The sequence below is a fragment of the Melospiza georgiana genome, chromosome 2 (assembly GCF_028018845.1).
Source record: "Melospiza georgiana isolate bMelGeo1 chromosome 2, bMelGeo1.pri, whole genome shotgun sequence".
Taxonomy (NCBI): domain Eukaryota; kingdom Metazoa; phylum Chordata; class Aves; order Passeriformes; family Passerellidae; genus Melospiza; species Melospiza georgiana.
Genome location: NC_080431.1, coordinates 63,486,256 through 63,507,331, shown reverse-complemented (window position 1 = coordinate 63,507,331; position 21,076 = coordinate 63,486,256). Strand labels below are relative to the sequence as shown.

The 21,076-nt window shown below is 38.3% G+C and overlaps 1 protein-coding gene across 2 annotated transcripts in view; it reads right to left on the bottom strand.

Moving 5' to 3' along the window:
- MICU2 (mitochondrial calcium uptake 2) overlaps window positions 1-21,076 on the bottom strand; it is a 135,433-nt gene that overhangs the window by 46,666 nt on the left and 67,691 nt on the right. The window contains exon 2 of one of the 2 annotated variants that reach the window (XM_058045149.1): window positions 16,679-16,826. In XM_058045149.1, the coding sequence (XP_057901132.1) occupies window positions 16,679-16,826 (148 nt within the window). The remainder of the gene's footprint in view (window positions 1-16,678; window positions 16,827-21,076) is intronic. The other variant, XM_058045150.1, reaches the window with a different exon arrangement.

The following is a 21,076-nucleotide window of genomic DNA, read 5'->3' as shown; positions in this document are numbered from 1 at the left end:
ATTTAAGCTTATGTGCTCAATATAAAGGCCCCATTACCACACTAGCAACTACTCCTTTTGTTTCATTCATCCACTTCCTTTACCATATGTATTCTGAAGATCTTCCCTGTCATGACAAACTGTTACTTTTCACATGCATCTTACGAAGTGCAAACCCCCCCCTCCATAACCAGTTAAAGACTAAGCACAAGACTATTAAAGATTGCTTATTACAAATTGGGTTCTCTTGCTGGAAAACAAAACTGAGGTGCCACATGGAGAATTCATCCATTGTGTGAGAATGTACCATTAGCATAAAGCTACCTTACTAACCTGGAATAAGAAAAAAGAGGACATGTCAGAGAGGACCATCTTTTCTACTTTTTTGCTCTGATGCAATTTATCCCCTAAGCACAAATAGCAAATAATTTCAAACTATATCAAATTATATGAAGTAACTGTATGGTTTATTAGTCTTTGATATGTACTGAATACTCCAACACGAAAGAATTACAGATAACAATGCCAGAATTAACCACATGGGTCAACCACTTTGTCCTATTGCTCCCAAAGGACTTTGGCTCATGCATTATCTCAGTTTAGGTGCACAAAAATACATGTTCACACATCTGAAAGATGGTATAAATACTAAAATTAGTTTGGAAAATGGCCTCAAGTTGCACAAGGGGAGGTTTAGACTGGAAACATTTTTTTGCTGAAAGGGTTGTCAAGGATTGGAACAGGCTGGCCAGGGAAGTTGTGGAGGCACCATACCTGGAGGTACTTAAAAGACATGTGAATGTGTTCTTAGGGACATGGTTTAGTGGTGGACTACACTGGGTTAGGTTAATGGTTGGATTTGATGATTTTAAAAATCCTTTTAACGTTAATAATTCTATGATTCCATGATTTGGCTTCACAATGGAATCACTAAGGTTGGTAAAGACCTCTAGGATCATTGAGTCTGGCTGTTAATGCAGCACTGCCAGGTCTGCCAGTAAAATGTGTCCCCAAGTGCCACATCCACAAGTCTTCCGGTCGCTTTCAGGGATGGTGATTTTATTGCTTTTCTGGCAGCCTGTTCCAATGTCTGACCACCCACTGGCTGAAAAATTTTTCCCTAGAACCCAGCCTAAACCTTCCTTGGTGCAATTTGAGGCCTTTTCCTCTTGTCCTGTTACTTTTTACCTGGGAGAAAAGGCCGACTCTCACCTGGCTGCACGCTCCTGTCAGGCAGCTGCCGAGAGTGCTGAGGGCCCCCTGAGCCTCCTTTTCTCCAGGCTGAACACCCCCAGCTCCCTCAGCTGCCCCTCACAGCACTTGTGCTCCAGAGCCTTCCCCAGCTCCGCTGCCCTTCCCTGGACACGCTCCAGCCCCTCAATGTCTCTCTGGCACTGAGGGGCCCAGAACTGAGCACAGGATTGGAGCTGTGGCCTCAGCAGTGCTGGGTACAGGGGGACGGTCCCTGCCCTGCTCCTGCTGGCCACACCTGGCTGAGCCAGGCCAGGATGCCATCGGCCTTCTGGGCCACCTGGGCACACTCTGGATCACGTTCAGCTGCTGTTTGCCAGCACCCCCAGGTCCTTTTCCACCAGGCAGCTTCCCAGGCACTGCCCCCAGCCTGCAGCACTGCCTGGGGCTGTTGTGACCCCAGTGCAGAATCTGGCACTTGCCCTTGCTGAACATCATGCAATTGGCCCTGGCCCTGTGGTCCAGCCTGTCCAGATCCCTCTGCAGAGCCTTCCTGCCCTCCAGCAGATCAATATTCCCGCCCAACTTGGTGTCATCAGCAAACTGACTGAGAGTGCACTTGATCCCCTCAGCCAGATTATCAACAGAGATATTAAACAGGGCTGGCCCAAATACTGATCCCTGGGGAACACCACGTTGTGCCCAGTCCCCAGCTGGATGTAACTCCATTCAGCCCCACTCTCTGGGCTTGGCCATCCAGACAGTTTTTTACCCAGTGAACAGGGCACCCACCCAAGCCATAAGCAGCCAGCTTCTCCAGGAGAATGCTGAGGGAAACAGTGCCAGAGGCTTTTCCAAAGTCTAGATAGACAACACCCATAGCCTTTCCCTCACTCACTGGACAGGTCAAAAATTGGTGAAATGAATTCACCTCCTTTGTTTGTGAAATAGTTTGCTTCTTAAATTTATTCATCCAAATACAAACTTTAGGATATTGTAGATATTGCTTACTCCTAGTGGAACAGAAAGAAAAAAAAAATCTAATTATTTACTAATGAAGTAATTTTAAATTTTAAAAGTAAAACTAGAAATATTAAGTGTAAAAGTTTTATTTATTAATGGCATCAGCATGAAAAATGTGCTGGTTACTGTAATTGTCTTCAGATAAAGGACATTTATTGTGCTTGTGTCCAAGCAGTAAATAGCTGACATATCAGTGCATCTAGGCAATTTAAATTACTGCAGTGGGTAAGCAACTAGGAGCATTGACATTTCACATAAATTGCATGGGTTCTCAAGAGTACTGTAAATATAAATAGTACTTAGGTCCAGTTTATGTAGAAGCTTACTTTTTTTTACTGGTTTTCCTGTTTCACCCTATCACATATCAAAATTATTTACACCATCATTAATACTTCCTCTTTTGTTATGTTTTGTATTTTTTAAAAAGGATTTATTTCTACAACAGCAACATGCAGTAAAAGGTCTTAGAAATATTGCAAAAAATACTCAAAGGGGTGACAGCTGATTAGAAAAGTATAATGGAATTTTCCTAGAAATGTCAGTTTGGGAAACTGTCATTCATCATATTATAGCAGTCCCTAGTCAGACCTTTAGAAGAAAAAAAAATAGAGAGAAAGAGGTGGCTGATGTTTTTCTATACTGCTATTGCAAAATCTGGAACTCTCAACAGCAGGATGTCTGATTCTATTGTTGCACTATTCTAATGATGGTGGTAATCATAATTCATTCTCCTAGTGCCTTGTCCTTCCATCAAATCTTTAGAAATTGAGGTCTTCAGGGCTGCCTTACATCCCCCACAGAGCAAACATATCCTTTTGAACATCTTATTGTTCTTATTTCCTTCCCACTGGTAACACTCTAGGAAATTTATCTAGGCAGCACCTTTCTGGTGACTGTGAAAGATGGTCTCGGGAGTTTCTGAGAAGCTTGTGGGAAAACCCATGAAGTGGGGTTCCCCCATGTTTAAGGGAAATTCCCTCACCCACAGAATAGCTGAAGTTGGAAGGGAGCTCTGGAGGTTATTGCAGTAACTACAATGTCCTTATCTTCTCACAATGACAAGAGGAAAAAGCTCAAAGCAAGGTCAGCCAGGATCTGTTGCCCAAGACCATGTTCAATTTGGTCTAGCATATGTCTGCAGACATTTGTTTCTAGAAGGGTTATGAACAAAAGACATCTCTCTAATACAGTCACCTAACCAATCCTTCCAAAACGAAAATATCCATTTATGTGCTTTTGTAACACACACTAGCATCAAAAACATGCAAGAGTTGATAGGTTTCATAGGCAGATTTTGGGTTTTGCCCCCTTGCTTATACTAAGGGCAACAACATTCTCATGCAGTGAAGGCTGTAGCCTGGCTTCCATTCTCACTGACAACCTACAATACAGCATTTTTGCCTTATTAGTTGAGGCATGAGAGTAGTAAGCACTGGATTTAACAGTGAATTGGGGCATTTTACTGAAAGGAAACAATTCTATATTGGTAATTTCATTAATGTGAAATGTGTGTTTAAGCTTAAGGCCCAGGACATTTAGTCTTACTGTCCAGAGCACAATAAACACCTAAAATTCAAACCCTTATTATGCTTCTCTTCCAGAACAAAAGCCCCATTCATGAAAATACCATTTACAGTGACTAGCTGTCCGAGGGCATTGCTTTTGAGTTCAGAGAACAATTACTTTGTAAATTATAACCAATACAGATTCTATTTAGGAATGAAAGGATTAAGTGAACACCCACTGGCTGGTGTGCAATTACTGTATGGGGTGACTGTGCTAGTTACACCTCCTATTCACCTTTGCAGCAGACTTTTCTTGAAGCAACAACAACTACATTTGTATTAGAGGACAAAAAGGGGATGAAATAATTCTCTTAACTGAAAATTTGGATAGGCTTTAGTAAATTAATTACCATCTGTGTTGAATGTCAGTAAGAGGAATTTCTAAAAGATATGACAAATATAAGCAAAAAGAAAGCACACAAGGTTGTTTTGGGTTCCACTTGCTACTAGTCAACAGTTTTACACCAAAAACCTTGTCTTTTTGCAATTGATGATATTATCTGTTTGTCCTCCACCTTCTGAAATTCTGCTGACATCATCCATTGAAAGACAAGGGCTCATAAACACTCACCAAAGAAACACATCCATTTTGCAATTAGTTTTATTAAAAGGATGAACTGAATTATTGGATGCCTACTCTAGCAGAACCTAATGCATCCCTTTCTTTTTCAACAGAAGCTGAATAATTACAACTAATCCCCATTAATGTTAGTGAATCAGCTTAAGGAAGGAGAAGGGAAAAAAAAAAGAAAATAACAAAACTGCTATTTTAAGGGAAGAGACTTTCGGCATAGGTGCAGTATTGTAGCACTTCAAATGTTTTAGATTCCTGGGGATGACAAGGATGATAATGATAAAGGGAATTACTATTCAGAGCTGAATTAAGATAATACTGTCATTGCAGAATTTCCAGAAGGAACCTTTTCCTTTATAAGGCTCTGAAGTGCAACCTTACATGAAAATTTTAGGAAGGCCATTTTAGTGCAAATGACATCCCAGTGATGACATTACTTTTTCCAGCTGCCATTGTGGAAAGGTAAGGACATTCTAATAACCATGTTCAGGAATTTTCAGAATTCAGAAGACACTGTCTACTGCTTTGAGCATTTACTGATCCTGCACAGACCTACTTCACTATTTCCACACCTCACCAGGTTCAAGCATTATTGCAATCTCTACTTTTCCTCTCCTTCTTTCTTCTCTTGTTTAATTGGAGTTCCTTTCAGTGGCTGACTTGCTCTCCTTCAGTTGATGGTCCACATCATTCTCACCTTTATCTTTAAATTAGTCTGGAGTTTCTTTCCACTTCTAAGATTAGCTCATTCTGTTATTAGCACACAGAAAATCTCCAAGCAAACCAGTAACAGCCCCTGCTGAGTCTGACTTGTTTATACACCATTAACATCTGCCACATAGCAATTAACAGATGTTTGGAAAGCTTTCCTACAGCAGGGGCTCCAAGGGTATGTAAATGATAACAGAATGCTCATGGTTTTTAAGCTATGGAAGGTTTAACCTATTTTTGCCACGCAAAAAGCTCAGTGAAGAGATTCTGTTAGGTTTTTTAAGTTTCTCAGAACAGCAGAGTGAAGACAGTTACATAAAACTAATTTTATTGCCTTTGTCCAGTAGACATCGTGGTAATGGAAAGAGGAGCAGGATCATGAAAAGTCTGAGAACTCCCCTGAGACTGGAAAGAGCTAAAGTTAAAGAGAAATCATAGAAGAGCTTAAAAACAGGTGTTAATAATACCTTATTACACTGGTCAAAACAGTCTGGTAAATGTGCAACTCAGAAAAAAATTCATACTGCTAATAATATGTTTAAAATGATTGACATGATGTTCATCAGCCTTCTATAGCAGTAGAAACAAAAAGTCTGTGCATCAACTAGAGTACCTCCTCTACACTAAAGAATGAACTTTGCAGACTGAATAAGAGAAGAAAAGATAAGCCACCACTTGACCCTTTGACTTCAAACTCCTCACACAATAAAGAAAAAATCTTTCAGAAAGAAAAAAAAAAAAAACTAGACAAAGAAGATCACGAGTTTCTTTCAAAAAACAAGTTGTTATTTTCTAGAACTGTCTTATTTCCTCAGAAAAAAGAATGTTTCTCTCCCTGAATTCAAATAATCTGATGAAGCAAACCTCTGAAACACATTTAGTTTTTCTCTGGTTTTTATTTTACAGTCAGATTTTCTGAAGAATTCTGACCATATTAAGCACCAGAGGAAACACTGTAATACGTCAAGACAGAAACAGAACAGAAATATTTATTCAGAACATATAATTAAGAAGGCAAATCCAAATGCAGAGTACACTTTACATCAAAATTCCCATTACTGTCTCATTTAACTTTCAGCAGCCTTCAGTATACTGGGCTTCTGTTTCCAACACTTCCAATTATCTTTGTGTTGTCTCTTTCCTCTGACAATACTAATTTCTCCTCCAAGAGCAATTTTGGACTGAAAAAGAGGACAATCTTTTCCTTTCCCTGAGCAGAAGTCTACCTTACCTGGGGCCATCAAGCCCTTGACTGTACATGACCTCCTAAGAGGCTGTTCTTTGCCAGATCTCTCTTTTTATGTTTTAAACACTATGCAATGATTATGCCAAAAATTTCCTCACCTAAGGATGCAGAAAATAATTTGCTCTACCCCAGTATCCTTAGCTTGGCAGACACGTGGAGGTAGAAATGAGGACCAGAGCACCTTTGGTGCTGGAAGCTGTTCTGCACGTAGTGACTGTGAGCACAGCACAGGCTACACGCATTTCAGCATTTTGCTCAAGTGAGCATTGCTTTGAACCATTTTTCTCCTTAACTAAAGCTGCAGTCTGACATTCAGAAATTTCAGCAACAGCCTTAATTTAAGAAGTTCCTGACTTTCATCCTCAGACCACAGTGATTGATAGCAGATTGTGCCGTGAGCCAGGGAGTGATGCTGGCTTTACACAGATAAATCAGACTCAGAAAAGCATGGAATAAAGATGCTACATGAAGCTGTGGAATAGATGGCCTCACTGAGACAGAAAAGATAAAAATAAACTCAGGTTTGCTAATCTAACAAGACCAGGGCTGAGTGGTAGCTTAATTATCCATAATGTATCACAGAGCTCAGGTTCAAAAGAAGAAAATTCACTATTTTAGGAAATGGGAAATGTGAGCATAAGAGCAAGAGGGTTTATACAGACAGTGACTACTTTTAGAGTAGGGATATCAGCAGAGTTTTTAAGCAATAGAGATATTGTGTCACTGTTTTCCAACATAAGCAGTGGTTAAAAATGATGCTAAATTGAGGATGAAAAAAATGTATGAGGTCTATATTTTAAGTTTGTTTTATTTTAAACTGCTGAAATAGGAGCTGACTTACAGAACATTTATGATAAAAAAACCCATATATGATAAATAAATATCTTCCCATTTTGAAACACTTAGCTATGAAATGTTAAAGACAAGTACTAAGCCATGAAGTATTCCACTAATAAGGATGCAAATCCATAAAAATACATTATGAGATATTAGATGTTAACTTAGGTTAGCAGTGGCAATAAATATGGTTGCTCTTACAATGGTTTGACTAAGCAGATATCCTTTCTCCTCTTTACAGAAATAGCGGACACAAAGAATAGCAACTGTCCTCTTGAAATGAACATTTATTTTAGCTGCAAAGGAGAGAGATTGAAACAACAAATGAATCAAATTTTAAATGGGCTTTTTTGCTTTTTATAATTCTCACAGTTGGTACAAATGAAAAGCAAACAATGGACAGCTTTCTTCTATTGAAAGTGTAGAGTAATTTATATTGCCCAGTGTACTTTTAAAATGACCATACTGGTTTAAAAGACCCTCTCACTTTTTCAGCAGTACACACTGCCTTTACCACCATTCAGATGGCAAAAAATGTTTCTCCTTAGCCAATTCAAGGAAAGCCAGAGAAGTAGATGAAACTTTTGAGCATTAGATTTTATAGTTTTTCCCAAGAAACTGATAGTGAAGCAGAAGGAAGCTCACACATTCTAAGTCACCAACAAATCCGCAGAAAAGAAATAAATGCTATTGTCAGGGTGTGAGTGACACACAAACACAAGTACACCTCTTCCCCAGAAGAAACAAAAATGGAAAAAAACCCCCAACATTTGGAGAAGAGCAGAAAAGGAGAAAAGTCCTCTGTGTACTGCAATTGGCAGTTTCCCTAGTGGGATACGTGACTGACTATGAGCTTGCCAACACCAATGCAGCAGCAAAATTTCACTGTCTCAGTAGTTCCAGAAGTATTGGCACAAAGGACATGCATTCAAGACTTGAAAAGAAGGCTGGCGCCTGGGAAAACGAGCTGCATCATTCTGAAGACTTCAAACATCAGTCCTGAAAGACAACTGGAATAAACTGAAAAACATCAAAAGGTAGCTGTCTTGGCCATGTCTTCTATTTAAATTCCACGCAAGGAGCCCATTTCAGAATTTTTATTAAGTCAAGTATGATTGCAGCTCTTGGTAAACAAAGTCGCTGGACACTAATCAGCTGAAAAAAACAGCTAGAAAAACCAAGAATTGCCAGGTAGGATGGATTTGTACTTATCAGCAATGCTGAACTACTTATTGTCTGGTAACAAGCAAGGCAGGATTTGTTAGAAAATATAGTATATTTTGTTAGCTGCATCTGTAAAATCCTTTCACTTTCAGGCTTTTCCAGGTCTGAGAGGAAAGATATTTAAAAAAGGATGCAGCTAGCAGAATGACCAGGTGCCTGCCAGCAGTATGGATATAGATGATGGTTGAGCTCTCTGAGGGACTGGACAACACTGGATGACTGATTTGATTATTAAGAATTGTCTCTTGTCTGCATTCTCCTCTGCAGTAACAAAGCTGGTGACCCAAGGGAGGCACTGCCATACAAGCAGGTGGCTCTAACAAGAGAAACCTGTGTGTTTTACACATGGAAAAATGTCTTTGAACTCAGTATTTGCTTTTGTTTCACAGCAGATGAGGAAGGCTACTGAGCACAATCAGTGCTATAACCCACTGCAGGTGCAAGGCTGGGGAGTGAAAAACAGCATAACCTGGCCAGTTTCTCACTTAGGGAATCACTGCCAGTGTTTTCCAAACAGGGAGCAATGGAACTTCTCAACAGTGCCCCTGGAGACGCCAGCTGTTTGGCAAGTAAGGACAGCTCCTCTCACCTACCAAAGCAGGCTGCACACCTTGCCTGCTGCTACTGCCTAGAAGCAAAGTGATTGATACTCTGTGGTTTTACCCTAGGCATTTTTAAAAACTCATAACGTAACATTTTTTTATGAGAACAAGCAGGAGAAAAATAGTAGTCTGTATCAAGGTTAGTCAAAAAAGAATAAATCATATGACTAATTCAATAAAAATTCAGCATTGGCTAAGGAAAAGCACAGAACCATCACTACCAAAAGAGTTACAAACAACTGAAAATATGAGGCTAGAATGCATGCTAGATTTTGGCAGGAGTCTGATCTGCAGTCCTGGCACCTGCTATCATCCGTCAGTGGTCTGCAGATCCTCATCAGTTCTTAAATAACTGAATGCAAGCCAAGGAATGTTAAAACCAGTCTGTACTTCTTAGGTATAAACCAATACCTGTCTGTGTTGAGGACATATGTTGCAAGAAATTAAAATACACTTAAGAGTGAAAAAAATTCATTGAATCTGTTTTCACGCTACATCTGTTAAGACTTAATTGTCAGTTAAGCAGGATGTTTCAGAACTGATTAAGTTCCACTGAATTATTTAAAAAAATACTGAAGTAATCTGTCAAAAAGTATTTGGAACCTGTGGGAGAATGAATCCCAAAGATATTTTCTCTGGTATGTTGACAGTATGTTATAAAAGTAGTTGAAACAGTGTGTGGTGTTCTAAAAAAATTAAAAAAAATCTTTAAAGATAGGAAAAATATTCAGAGACCAGGAATGATTGTATGAGCTCTTGAAATGTGCCCATACATATAAAAAAAGTGACTTCTCTGTTAAGTATTTCAAATATCACATTAGCATGTCACAAAACTGGAATACTTGACTAGAGCAGAAACTGTTGCAAGACTTCTGAAATTCTAAGGCAGATGATGTTTATACAACAAGCAGACTCCTGTTATTAATAACCAGATCTTTCCATTACTTGCACTACAAGTATTCTGTACGAGCACAATATACTTTCATTTGTTTCAGGGAATCTGTTTTCCATTCAGATGCCATTAAATAACCAATAACTTTCACACTTTAAATAACCAAATCCTTCAAGATGTGCATTGAGACCACTTGCCTCTTGCTCACAACTCTGCCGAAGCCTGATCGCTTTTATTATTGCTACTATTTTTGTACTGAGTTTTATGCTGAGTTTTTATAAATTGCTTTCATTTATTGAGAAGCTGTAATTTATCTTCTCATTGAACTGTTTTTCTGAAAGGTAAATAGCTATTAATGTATTTTCAAATCATCTTGCCCAAGTTTTTACCTAATCAGTAAATCTTGCAGTCAATTGAGGTAAGAACTCTCAATCTGCATCTCTCTTCAGCCAGTCATCAATGCCACAAAGGGAAAAATAGGAATCAATCATAACAGAGACATGAGTTCAATGCAACCTTACTGTTGTCTCACACAGACATACCTGCAAACATACATATGTAATTAATACAATGCCAGTATAAATTTAAGGGGCAAAAATATATTTTCCTATTTAACTGTACAAGGAATGTATCTCAGGTACCTTCAACATGGTTGAAGGTAGGAAATTAGAACTGAAGGGGAAAAAAAAGACATATTTTCCCTCTGCAATGATATGCTAAAACATGTTCCTTTTTAAGTGATCTTGCTCCATGGTTCCCTTTTCTCCTGCTCTCCCATCTGACCATGCACACTTCCTTGCTGCTGCAGCCACAGGGCTACAGTGCTGGAAGCCAGCACTCACCAAACACCTCTGCTCTCAGCACTGCTCCACTTCAGCTGTTTTCTGGACTCTCAATCAAATACACTTTTCTGAAATATGGGAGCAAACAAATAAGTTGGTACAGATGCCAATGGTTAATACACCAAAAAAGAAGCCTGGCCAGTAGAGCAGATTTGAATGCTGCAGGAGGGAACACTGCATTTCTCCTCAAGAATACCATCTTTGATTCTGTTGTGTAGTGCCTTCTGGTGCAACCATCATGAAAGTGGATTAGTGTTTATTTTGAGTTCACAACAAAACATATAGGCATAATAGACACAAATACACATTATCAAGATCATAGGAATTTCTGCCATATTTCTAAACAAATAACTATTTACCATGAAATTAGTTTTTAGATAAACATACAGCCTATGTATATTAGTTATCAGAGTTAACATCTAATTGATGAGGACAAAAGAAAAAGCAAAATACTCCCTTATTTAGTTTAATTAATTAATTACCAACAACTGGCTGAGGCACAACATTAGATCTAAAACAATTTAGTATTTTATGCACAACAACTATTTTAATATTCTACTTGGGCACTTAAGGGAAAGTGAAAGTAAGTTACTTTGAAGACTTTGACTGGGTGGTGGTAGGATTTCCTAAAGCTTTTTGAATGATGAAGAATCCACAGTATGGGAGACATTTTCAGCAATCAATGTTTATCTTTGCTTTTTTGTTCAGTTCCTTAATAGGAAGAGTATTTTCCTTTACTCACAACTCCACTTTAAGCAATGAGTAAACAATGATGAATATGAAGCTTTGGCTAGAAATGGCTGATTTTGTTTCATTTTCTAAAGTTCAAAAGAGATTAATCTAATGACCTTAAACCATCACGTTTTTTCTTTGCATTTATCTTCACTTTAGCTTCCATCTACCACTGGGCAAGGGGTCATCTTTGTCATGTGTACTCAGCTTGCAGAGTTCTTTACTGTGTTTGGGGAATTTGAGCAACAATGACATATCTGTACTAAAAACCACTAAATGCAGAGATAGAAAACAAATTTTTGTTAACACATTAGAAATTGGAGAAAATTGAATTCAGCTCCCAGCTGTTTCAATGGCTCCCCATGCAACACTTCAATCCCTACTTCCCATATAAAGCTTCTCCATTTATACAAGCTTCAATCTTATTCTTTGACTCTGAAGCCCAGATTTTAGATCTGACACTGATGCGTGACTCACATCAGTCTCATCAGCTATCGCCTATGAAATTCAGGTCAAAATGAAGACACTGAAGTACAGGCGTCTGAACCCCTGCCAAAGGCAAAAAACTCAAGACCCAAAAATAAAAAGACTGACTCAGCTCATTCCAAAGTGCTCATCTACTGCCTGTTCCCTCTTGGCCCTCCTAACACCACTGACTGCACCAGCACTGACCTCAACTAAGGACAATGGAGAACTCAATGTTTTAGCTACCACAGCCTTGCACTGTGTCCTTTCCTCAGATTCCCTCACAGCCATGACCACGCTGATGCTGTGACAGGAAGCCACACATCATATCAAGGCTGCAAACACAAAACAACTTTGCACCAACTGTGCCCCCACAGAAAGCTTAACCAACTTGAACAACTTCTCCAAGAGAACTTAGAACACACCTATCCTCACTGGCAGATAGGACTCTGCCATGGAAATACTGCCTCTGGTACCCTGGTACTGTGGAACACAGGAAGATCTCTTTTACTGCAGCTGAATGAATGAAGATGCTACAACACATTAAATCTGGACTGAGCAGAGAAAGAAGGATCAAGATCTTTATTTAGCAAGTGTCAATTGTTATCAGACAAGGTAACCTGAAGGTTTGTCTTCTACCTGGAAGAGGAATAATCTTCTCCAGAAAAAAATGAACATAAGCACAGTTCAGATTCAATGCATTGCAACATCTTCATTTCCTGAAGGACTCTTACAGTCCTTTTCAAATACTAATACATATTTTCTTGTATGTTCTGCAACGGCACATCAACCATGATATTTCCATGGAGCTCTAACACAGCATTAGTTGTCTAATCTGGAATATGAGCCTAATTATGCACAATGGTCTAAGATAAAAATTTTACATGAAGGGTCTCTTGAAAATGCTCCAGCACTGCAGCGAAAATTCACTGTAAATCAGTAGAATTTTATCCTTCCCATACCTGTGATGCTAAAAATGCCAGAATTTCTGATGCAACACAGCAAGTTTATATTATTTGTATTAGATATTACCAGACATTGTGAAGTATTTTTACATCACAATAGGAACATTAACAGGGAACACATTTTCACTGAACTATCATTGCATCAGGTATGATGATTTACATGAACATCCCACAGATTACCCAGAAGAATTTGGCTGGTTTTGCAATGGTTTGCCACACATCCCTGAGGTAACAATTTTAACACAAGATTACACGGCATATAGCCATGAACCCAAAATCCCCAATGGTGCATTCAGAATGCACTGAACTAACTGGTAGAAAAAAATGCTGCCATATTAGTTTTGCACTGACACAAATGCTGTGCCACACCACCTCATCTCATTTACTGTTTGTCACTGTTTATAAAGAGGTAGCTGCTTCCTTTCATAAAATAACTAACAGTAATAGAACAAGGCACATGTTTACAGAGTAACTTGGTGTTAGAAGCACTGCCTCTAAAACCAAGCAAAAATTTTTTGGATGGTGTCTTTATTCTTTTATAGAGCTCTTTGCTTTGTCAATATGCATAACAAAAAGTCTGTCAGGAGACTTTGCATTTGTTATCAGCTCATCCTCCTCACATGGCAATACTGTAAATATTTTTCTTCATTTTCACCCTCACAGTAAATAACTTTGAAGGTGTGATTTAATTAACAGGAATGCAAACATTTCACAACTTTTTTCTATTTTAAAGAAAATGAGTAATGGAGAAACCCATGCACCAGGAAATAAATGACCAGAGGTAGTGAGCTAAGGTCTACCACGCAGGGTTCAAGATCACTTATGCTGGATGACAGTTGATATATTTGCAGTACAATTCATCCATTTTCTTATCTGGTAAAGTGTTCCACAATAAATTATAATTTATTGCATCTTTTGCAACCTTTTCAGAGGCCACACCTAAGATTTTTGCTTCAGCAATAAATTCCACCCAACTGTGTACAGGAATTCACTTGATAATCTGCACATAGCTGAAATATTTTGGTATTTTTTTAATGCTAGCACCAACAATTCTTCTGGTTTACACAATACCACATTTACTTTCTACTCAATTTAACTATGTTTAAAAACTAAAAGGAAATTTCAAAGTAATTCTCCAGTGACAACCACCCATGAGCAAAAAACCCTCAGGCTGGCTGGCCAGGCAATGTCTCCTATTCTCAATTCAGATGTGTTTCTCATCCCTCCTTTTGCCTGCCTTTTTTCCTTGTGGGAGTGTTTATCTCTGAATAGGGACAGATCAACCTCAGCAGTATTTAATGATGTACATAACTAAACTGCTCATGAGGCTGGCCATATGTTTCTGCATATTGTCTGTAAAAAGTACAGCAGAAACAAAACTTTAGAACAGCCCTTAGTCTTCCATATTACCATAAGCAGCTTTCAATTGGAAAACTCCAAGCAAAGATTTATGAAGATGAATGGTTACTGCCAGGGTGCTTCAGATTTTGCTGGGAGGTTTGGGTTTTTTTACTTATTAGCAATTAATAAAAAATATGTAGAGAATAACCAAATCATTAAAACTTGAAGTTCAGCGTTGTAAGCCTCACCATATGCATGTGGGATCACATGTTAAAATTGCATCTAAGTATGCAGTAAGTGAAGAGCTTTCTAGGGTAAGTGGTGTCATACCTTTCTCCTTTCTAAAGGCACTGTTCAGGGGGAAAGAGAATTACTTTATTACATAAGCAGAAAGCTTCCAAAATAACTGCTGCTTTGCTATTAAGTTCACTATCTTGACCTACTCTGAATATACCATGACAGACACTTGAGACAGGTCTGTTTATTTTCCTCAAGGAAATTCTTTGAAACACAATGAATAAAACCACTTCCTTTAAAATACTTCAAGTGCCATATTTCTCTACTATCAAAGTCTGTGTCTGTTTGCAGTCACATAAAAATGTAAAATTCCAAGCAAGAGAAATCAAGAGAATTGCTTACCACTGTGTTTATGCTACTGGCCAAAAAACCCTACCAAGGGCAGTTAAAAAATATTTTGGAACGTTAGATTCAAGCGTCAACATTTTTCTATCAAGCATCTATGATGACTGCTGCAAGCCTGACCTCAATTTGAAATGCTAAATATGCATTAGAGCAAAGGTTTTTTTCTTGTCATTATTTATTCGCTTCTGTTTAATGCTATTTCCTACTCATATTAGCAAAGCAACTGAAATTAACTTGGCTGCATTACAAATAAATATCACCCCATACCACTTCATTAAAAATCTGCATGTGTACTATTATACTTGGAGTAACCAATTAATATGGATGAATGGCTAGAACTGAAAAACACTTATCTCTCTAACCTTGTCTTCAGACACAACTGTCTGAAAACCACACATTAAAAAGTAACATTTTCTGTACACACTGTCTTTCAGGCTGGAAAACTCAAAATAAGTTCCCTTTCATGTTTTTAACTTAATGATTTAAGTTTTGAGGGGGAACGAAGTCTAACACCCATACAATTAAAAACCAGCATTTTTAAAAATCTCCATGACTCTCAAGGTCATAAAGTTCTTCTAAGGATTTATATTCAGCTTTGTGCAACATTAGAAGCTTTGTGTCAGCAGTGAATTCACGTATCCTTATCACCTACAGATTTTTGGCAGATACTGGAAAACTTCTTTTATTACCAATAATTCTATCTAATAATAATTGTCCTATTTGACTACTTGCAGCTCTTTTAAACTGCTTTCTGCCCTAGATTTTCGACAGGCTTCAGTCAAAGTGCTTTCTGGTCTCTTTCTTTCTCCCTGTCTCTCAAACCCTTCCACAGGACCTTGAATTCCTTTCAGGATTTCCAGTTCAATACTCCCAAGTCACTACAGCATTTGCTGGGAGGTGGGCAGAGCATCCCAGGCTTTGAATGGCTTTTGCTAGACAACATGTTCTCCTGGTCAGCATGTGCGGATTGCAGCAAACAACTACTAAAGCTGGGATTTCTCTCTCTTTCCCTCAGCAGGTGAACCAACAGAGGATTTGTCCTCTAAGTGACAATCCTCTCGGGAAACTGGAAAACTTAACTGGAAAACTAAAAGAAAAAAAATTGGGAAAACTATAAAACCTAATTTTTTTAGGAAAAAAAGCATATATCATTAAAAACATAATGGTATCATGGAAATAACAGAAGAAGATACAAAGATGAAAGAACCTTAAGGAATGGGAGAGAATTAATGAAACCAGAAAACCTGCAGAAAAGGACAACAACCTATGCACTTTTTATTTGTGTGCTGTTCCTATCTTCTCCTCAGAAAGTACACTTTTAAAAGCTCTTCTTGAAAAGATACTTGTGATTTTGATTTGTTCTTAACTAGGTTATGTAAAAATCAAAGAAGATTTAAAACCAAAAATGTAGAACTGAACTCTGGGCTCTATTATTCTCATTTAACTCATTCCCATCACTGCCTCCTCTAAGAAAAAAGGTCACAGAATCACTTGCTGGTGAAGTGGATAGAAGATAACAGGACCAGTAACGGTATGAACACTATTATAATACATTCATTCTATTTTCTGTGGCATGTAAGCAATTGAGGAACTACATACTGATCAGTCATGTAAATTATGCAGAGATGTCATCAGCAAGTCAGCAGATTTCTAAATCATCAGCCTCACTTCACTTGTGTAAAGGGTAGCGGTGTCTGTGAGAATCCATATGGGCAACATTGAAAAATTGGCTTCTGCTGATTTATGTAACATAAAGGATCTTATCCCAGTGATTTGCAAATGACATCTCTAAGGGGACCAGCAAGATTCTTCTCCTTCACAAATACAATGACAAGAAAACAACTTACGTTCAACTTGATCGAACATTACTGAGAACAAGAAATCTCTTGGTGTCATGTAATATTCTCCTTCATATTCCAACGATGCAAAATGCATGAAGCGGTGCTTTCGAAGACACAGCCTTTCATCCACGTCTGCATGAATGACATCTTCTTTCTGAAAAAGAAAAGAAGTCCACTGCATTTGTAGACCAAAGATGTAATTAGAAAAAACCTTATACCCAATCTTGATCAACCTCAGTATTTTGTGGGTAGCCACAACAAAAAGCTACCAGCAATAAAAGCTTTTATGGCACAGTCTTAAAGAATGACGTGCTTACATGATAGTCAAAGTACTTTTTTGCTTCACTGAGAACACATGAACCAAATTAATGGCTCAATGTCACCTAAGGCTGATCCTGCTTTCCACTCCCCTGTTCTCAGCCACGTCTTCCTGCACTTCCTTGTTTGCCAGCTCTGCTACTTGGGCTCTTGCTGAGCCAAATTCAGCTTGATAACTTAACAAAAACCTAAACCCACCAAACAGTAAATAGATTTTGCCAGGTTAGTGGCTGGCTCAGCAAAGGCTGAAATGTGCTGAGTATCCATGCAAATGAGCCACTCCTGAAGTTAAGTTTTGAACTATGAAGCAACTCCTAAGATGGGAGAGTACTGATGTTCTAGTTTAAATATGGGCCTGTCTTTCAGACAAGTCAAAAAATGGGAAAAGCAATGAAAACACCAACAAAAGAGTCAGAGATCATACCACCAAAACCAAAGATTCAACTAGTCAAGCACACAAAAAATCTCCAACTAGACCTGCTCCTCATTAATATTGAGACACTCAGGATGAAAACCATGAGAGTTGACAATACTCTGATGAGTAGCACCAGCACTTACTGGCAGCAAAAGAGGACACAGACCCAGTGAAACAGAGGTATTTATACTTCAGGATTTCAGAGATGGTAAGTGACAACAGGAAAATGAGAAACTCTAAGATTCAGAACACACACTGTGTGTATTTGAACATTAATCATAGAACAATTACTGTCACATATTGTATTATATATTATTGTATTTCCAAATAGAAGGCTTCAACTTGCCATTTAATCCCATGCCTTGCAGCTCTATGTTAGCATTAAGGACTTGTTAAAGTATTTCACTGAATGACAGGCAACAAGCACCTGTTACAGTCAATCTGAGTTTTCCCTTGTAGCATGTTTGTTTGCCTCAAACCTCAGGTTTCAATGAAGGGTGGGATCCCTTCAACCAACAACAAGAAAAAACCAATGCTCATAATTTAGATTTAAAACAGTCATATTCTGATATGTAAGGAAAATATGGGCTAACTCTAAGTATCTGAAGCCAAGACTTGCTTTGGTTTAGAGGGAACTGCTTTAAGCTTTTTACAGTATAGAGCTCTATCATGGCCTACAATCCAAGTGCACTGCTGCTGTTCAGACCTGCATGTTCTGGAGAATACTGCCTAAAAACAAATCAAATGTAGCAACAAATGTAGCTTTATTATTTTCAAAACTTTAGGGGACAAGTGACTCCATAATTGCTTAGTTAACAAGACTCAACAAATGCTGCAAATCCCAAATGAGTATTTCACGGTTGCTGGGTATTAACATGCTGCATTCTTATTAAAATCACATCCTTCTCACAGTAATGAAAGCAATTTTTCCCCAATGGCAAATTTTTAAAAAAAGCTCAAAATGGTTTCACAGTTGTCCTTTAACCAAAATTATGTAATGAAAAGCAATCTTTCTCCATAAATACAAAAAAAAAAGTTTAGACAAGAAGTAAAAAGCAAATTCTAATGTTCAAACCAACTGGATTTTCAAGTTTCATAAGTCTTGCAGTATTTACCTGAATTCTGTCTAAAGCTAAATTTGTTACTGATAACAGAACACTGAATTTCAGAAGTCAACAATTTTAACTGAAATCCATAGGTACCAGTTTTGGTCACCACCATATAAGAAAGGTATTAAGCTGTTAAGAGAGTGTCCAGAGGAGGGCAACAAAGATGGAGAAGGGCCTTGAGGAAAAGTCGTATGTGGAATGGCTTAGGTCCCTTGGTCTGTTCAGCCTGGAGAAGAGAAGACTGAGGGGAAATCTCACTGCAGTCTGCAGCTTCATTGTGAGGGGAAGAGGAGGGGCAGGCACTGATCTCTTCACTTTCATGCCCAGTGACAGGACCCAAGGGAATGGCCCGAAGCTGTGCCAGGGGAGGTTCAGGTTGGACATTAGAAAATGGTTCCTCACCCAGAGGGTGTCTGGGCACTGGAAGAGGCTCCCCGGGGAATGGTCACAGCACCAGCCTGGCAGAGTTCCAGGACCATTTGGACAGTGTGCTCAGGCCCATGGTGTGACTCCTGGGGTGTCCTGTGGAGTGCCAGGAGTTGGACTTGAAGATCCTAATGGATCCCTTCAAACTCAGCTTGTTCTGTGATTCTGTGTTCACATATCAACTCTGAAGGGTGCCTTGTATTTGGAAAGGAACCTATTCCCATCAGAATTACAATAATGGGATTGTGGACTCATCAAACCCTTTTCTTTTTGTGAAACTGGCATTCCTGATTTGTAAAACAGCCATGGCTAACTTCTTACAAACATCAGCTTCAAAACTAGCACAAATGAGAACAAAACAGGACTAAATAAATCAGCTGTGCCATCTCCTACTTTTTTTTCTAAGCTTTTGCAAAATTCCTGACATCCTGTCACTATTAAGGAAATTTGTCATCTGCAAAGAACACCCTTCAGGACATGAGCATGAGCTCAGCTAGAGCAGCTACCACCTGATTTAAAAGCTCATTCACCATTATTTTCTTCACCAATACATATCTCTCCAAGTCTTCAATAAGCAGGGATGCCAGACCCACCAAAGACAGTTGGTAAGGGATAGAAATACATGGGAAGAAGTAGGAAGCTCCTGTTTTTTGAAAAAAAAACAAAAAACCAACTTATAAGCATAACTCCCATTTGTTCTTAAAAGAGATAAATGTTTGAATAACTATTCTAATCATTATTCCAAGTGCCTAACCAAAGATTAAATAAAAATTATGTTTTGAAGAAAAGGCTGATTCAATCACTTAAAATTAAGATTGATCTTCTTTTGAAGTACTGATCTAATGAGTGCAGAGGGAAGCAAGCTCTCTCTTCACAATTCAGTATCCTTCCCACTTCAATTAAATCCTGACTAATTTCTAAGTAGTTTTTCCTGAGTCATCCAATGAGTCCTTCAGATAAAAAAGATTTGACATTCCTGACATTTAAAAAAATACTGTGAAAGCTCATTTTTCTCATAAAAATGCATGTATTGGACAAAAAGCAGCGTTTTACCATAAAACGAGTTTCAAGTAAAGACAGGTATACTATAAAAAATAATTATGTAAGAAATAATTATGTATTTAAGGCTGAACCTCAGATATTAGGGTATATGTAATCTAACACCTAAGCAGTTTCCAACAGTGCAAGCTCAAGGCAAGCTGGATACAAAAATTTAAATTTATTTAAATTTCTGAGGCACAATGGGCGAGAAGAATCTATTACTACTACCACAAGATTCTTGTAAGCATAGTTTAAAATAACTCTGGGGTTGACTTAGGCTTATTTCTGCCTCTAACAGTGCCACACAGGAGAAATCCAACCACAAAGAGCTACGTGGCTTTAGCGGTAGGGCTTGGGCTGAAATTCCTCGCTGAGCTTGTTCTTCTGTGTGTGGGTCCAGCTGGGGCTTCAAACACTGGGTCTTCCCACATGCTCCACAGCAGCCCCACAAAGAGAATTGAGAATGAAATTTTAGCTTTAACTTGGAATTTATATGCCTCTGTGGTTTTATGTCAAGCCTTCAGTGCCAATTTCAGAACGCGCATGATAAAGCTGTGATAGCTGATGGTAAATTAGAATTGAATGACATGAAAAGGGCTCCAGGAGGATGCTGTGCAGGTGACATGGCAATGGATCAGGAGCTGACCAGCCACTGGCATCTACAAGCATTACCAAAGACTGTGGTTTCCTTCCTAGCTTCCTGCACAGAGAAATGCCTAAGGACAACAACATTACTTCAAACAATTAATTTTCATGTTGACATAATTAATCTATTTATCAGTCAGTCTCCTAAACTTAAGATGCTATTAAAGAATTAATAGTGTTCATGGTGTTCACTCTTTGGCTTGTGGTTTTGTGTTTTTTTTTTTTTGTTTTGTTTTTTTTATTTTTTTAAATAAATTCAATAACAATGAAGGGTTACATAAATAAAACTTTCATAATCCTTACCTGTGTTTTTAGCGACACTGCTGATCACTGTGATATGATTTTTGGTAACACTAATTCTGTATCTATTAAAAATCTAAGTCATTCTTAAGTACAAACTCAAATATATGCTGCTGATTATTCAAGAGAAAATATTTTAAAATATCATAT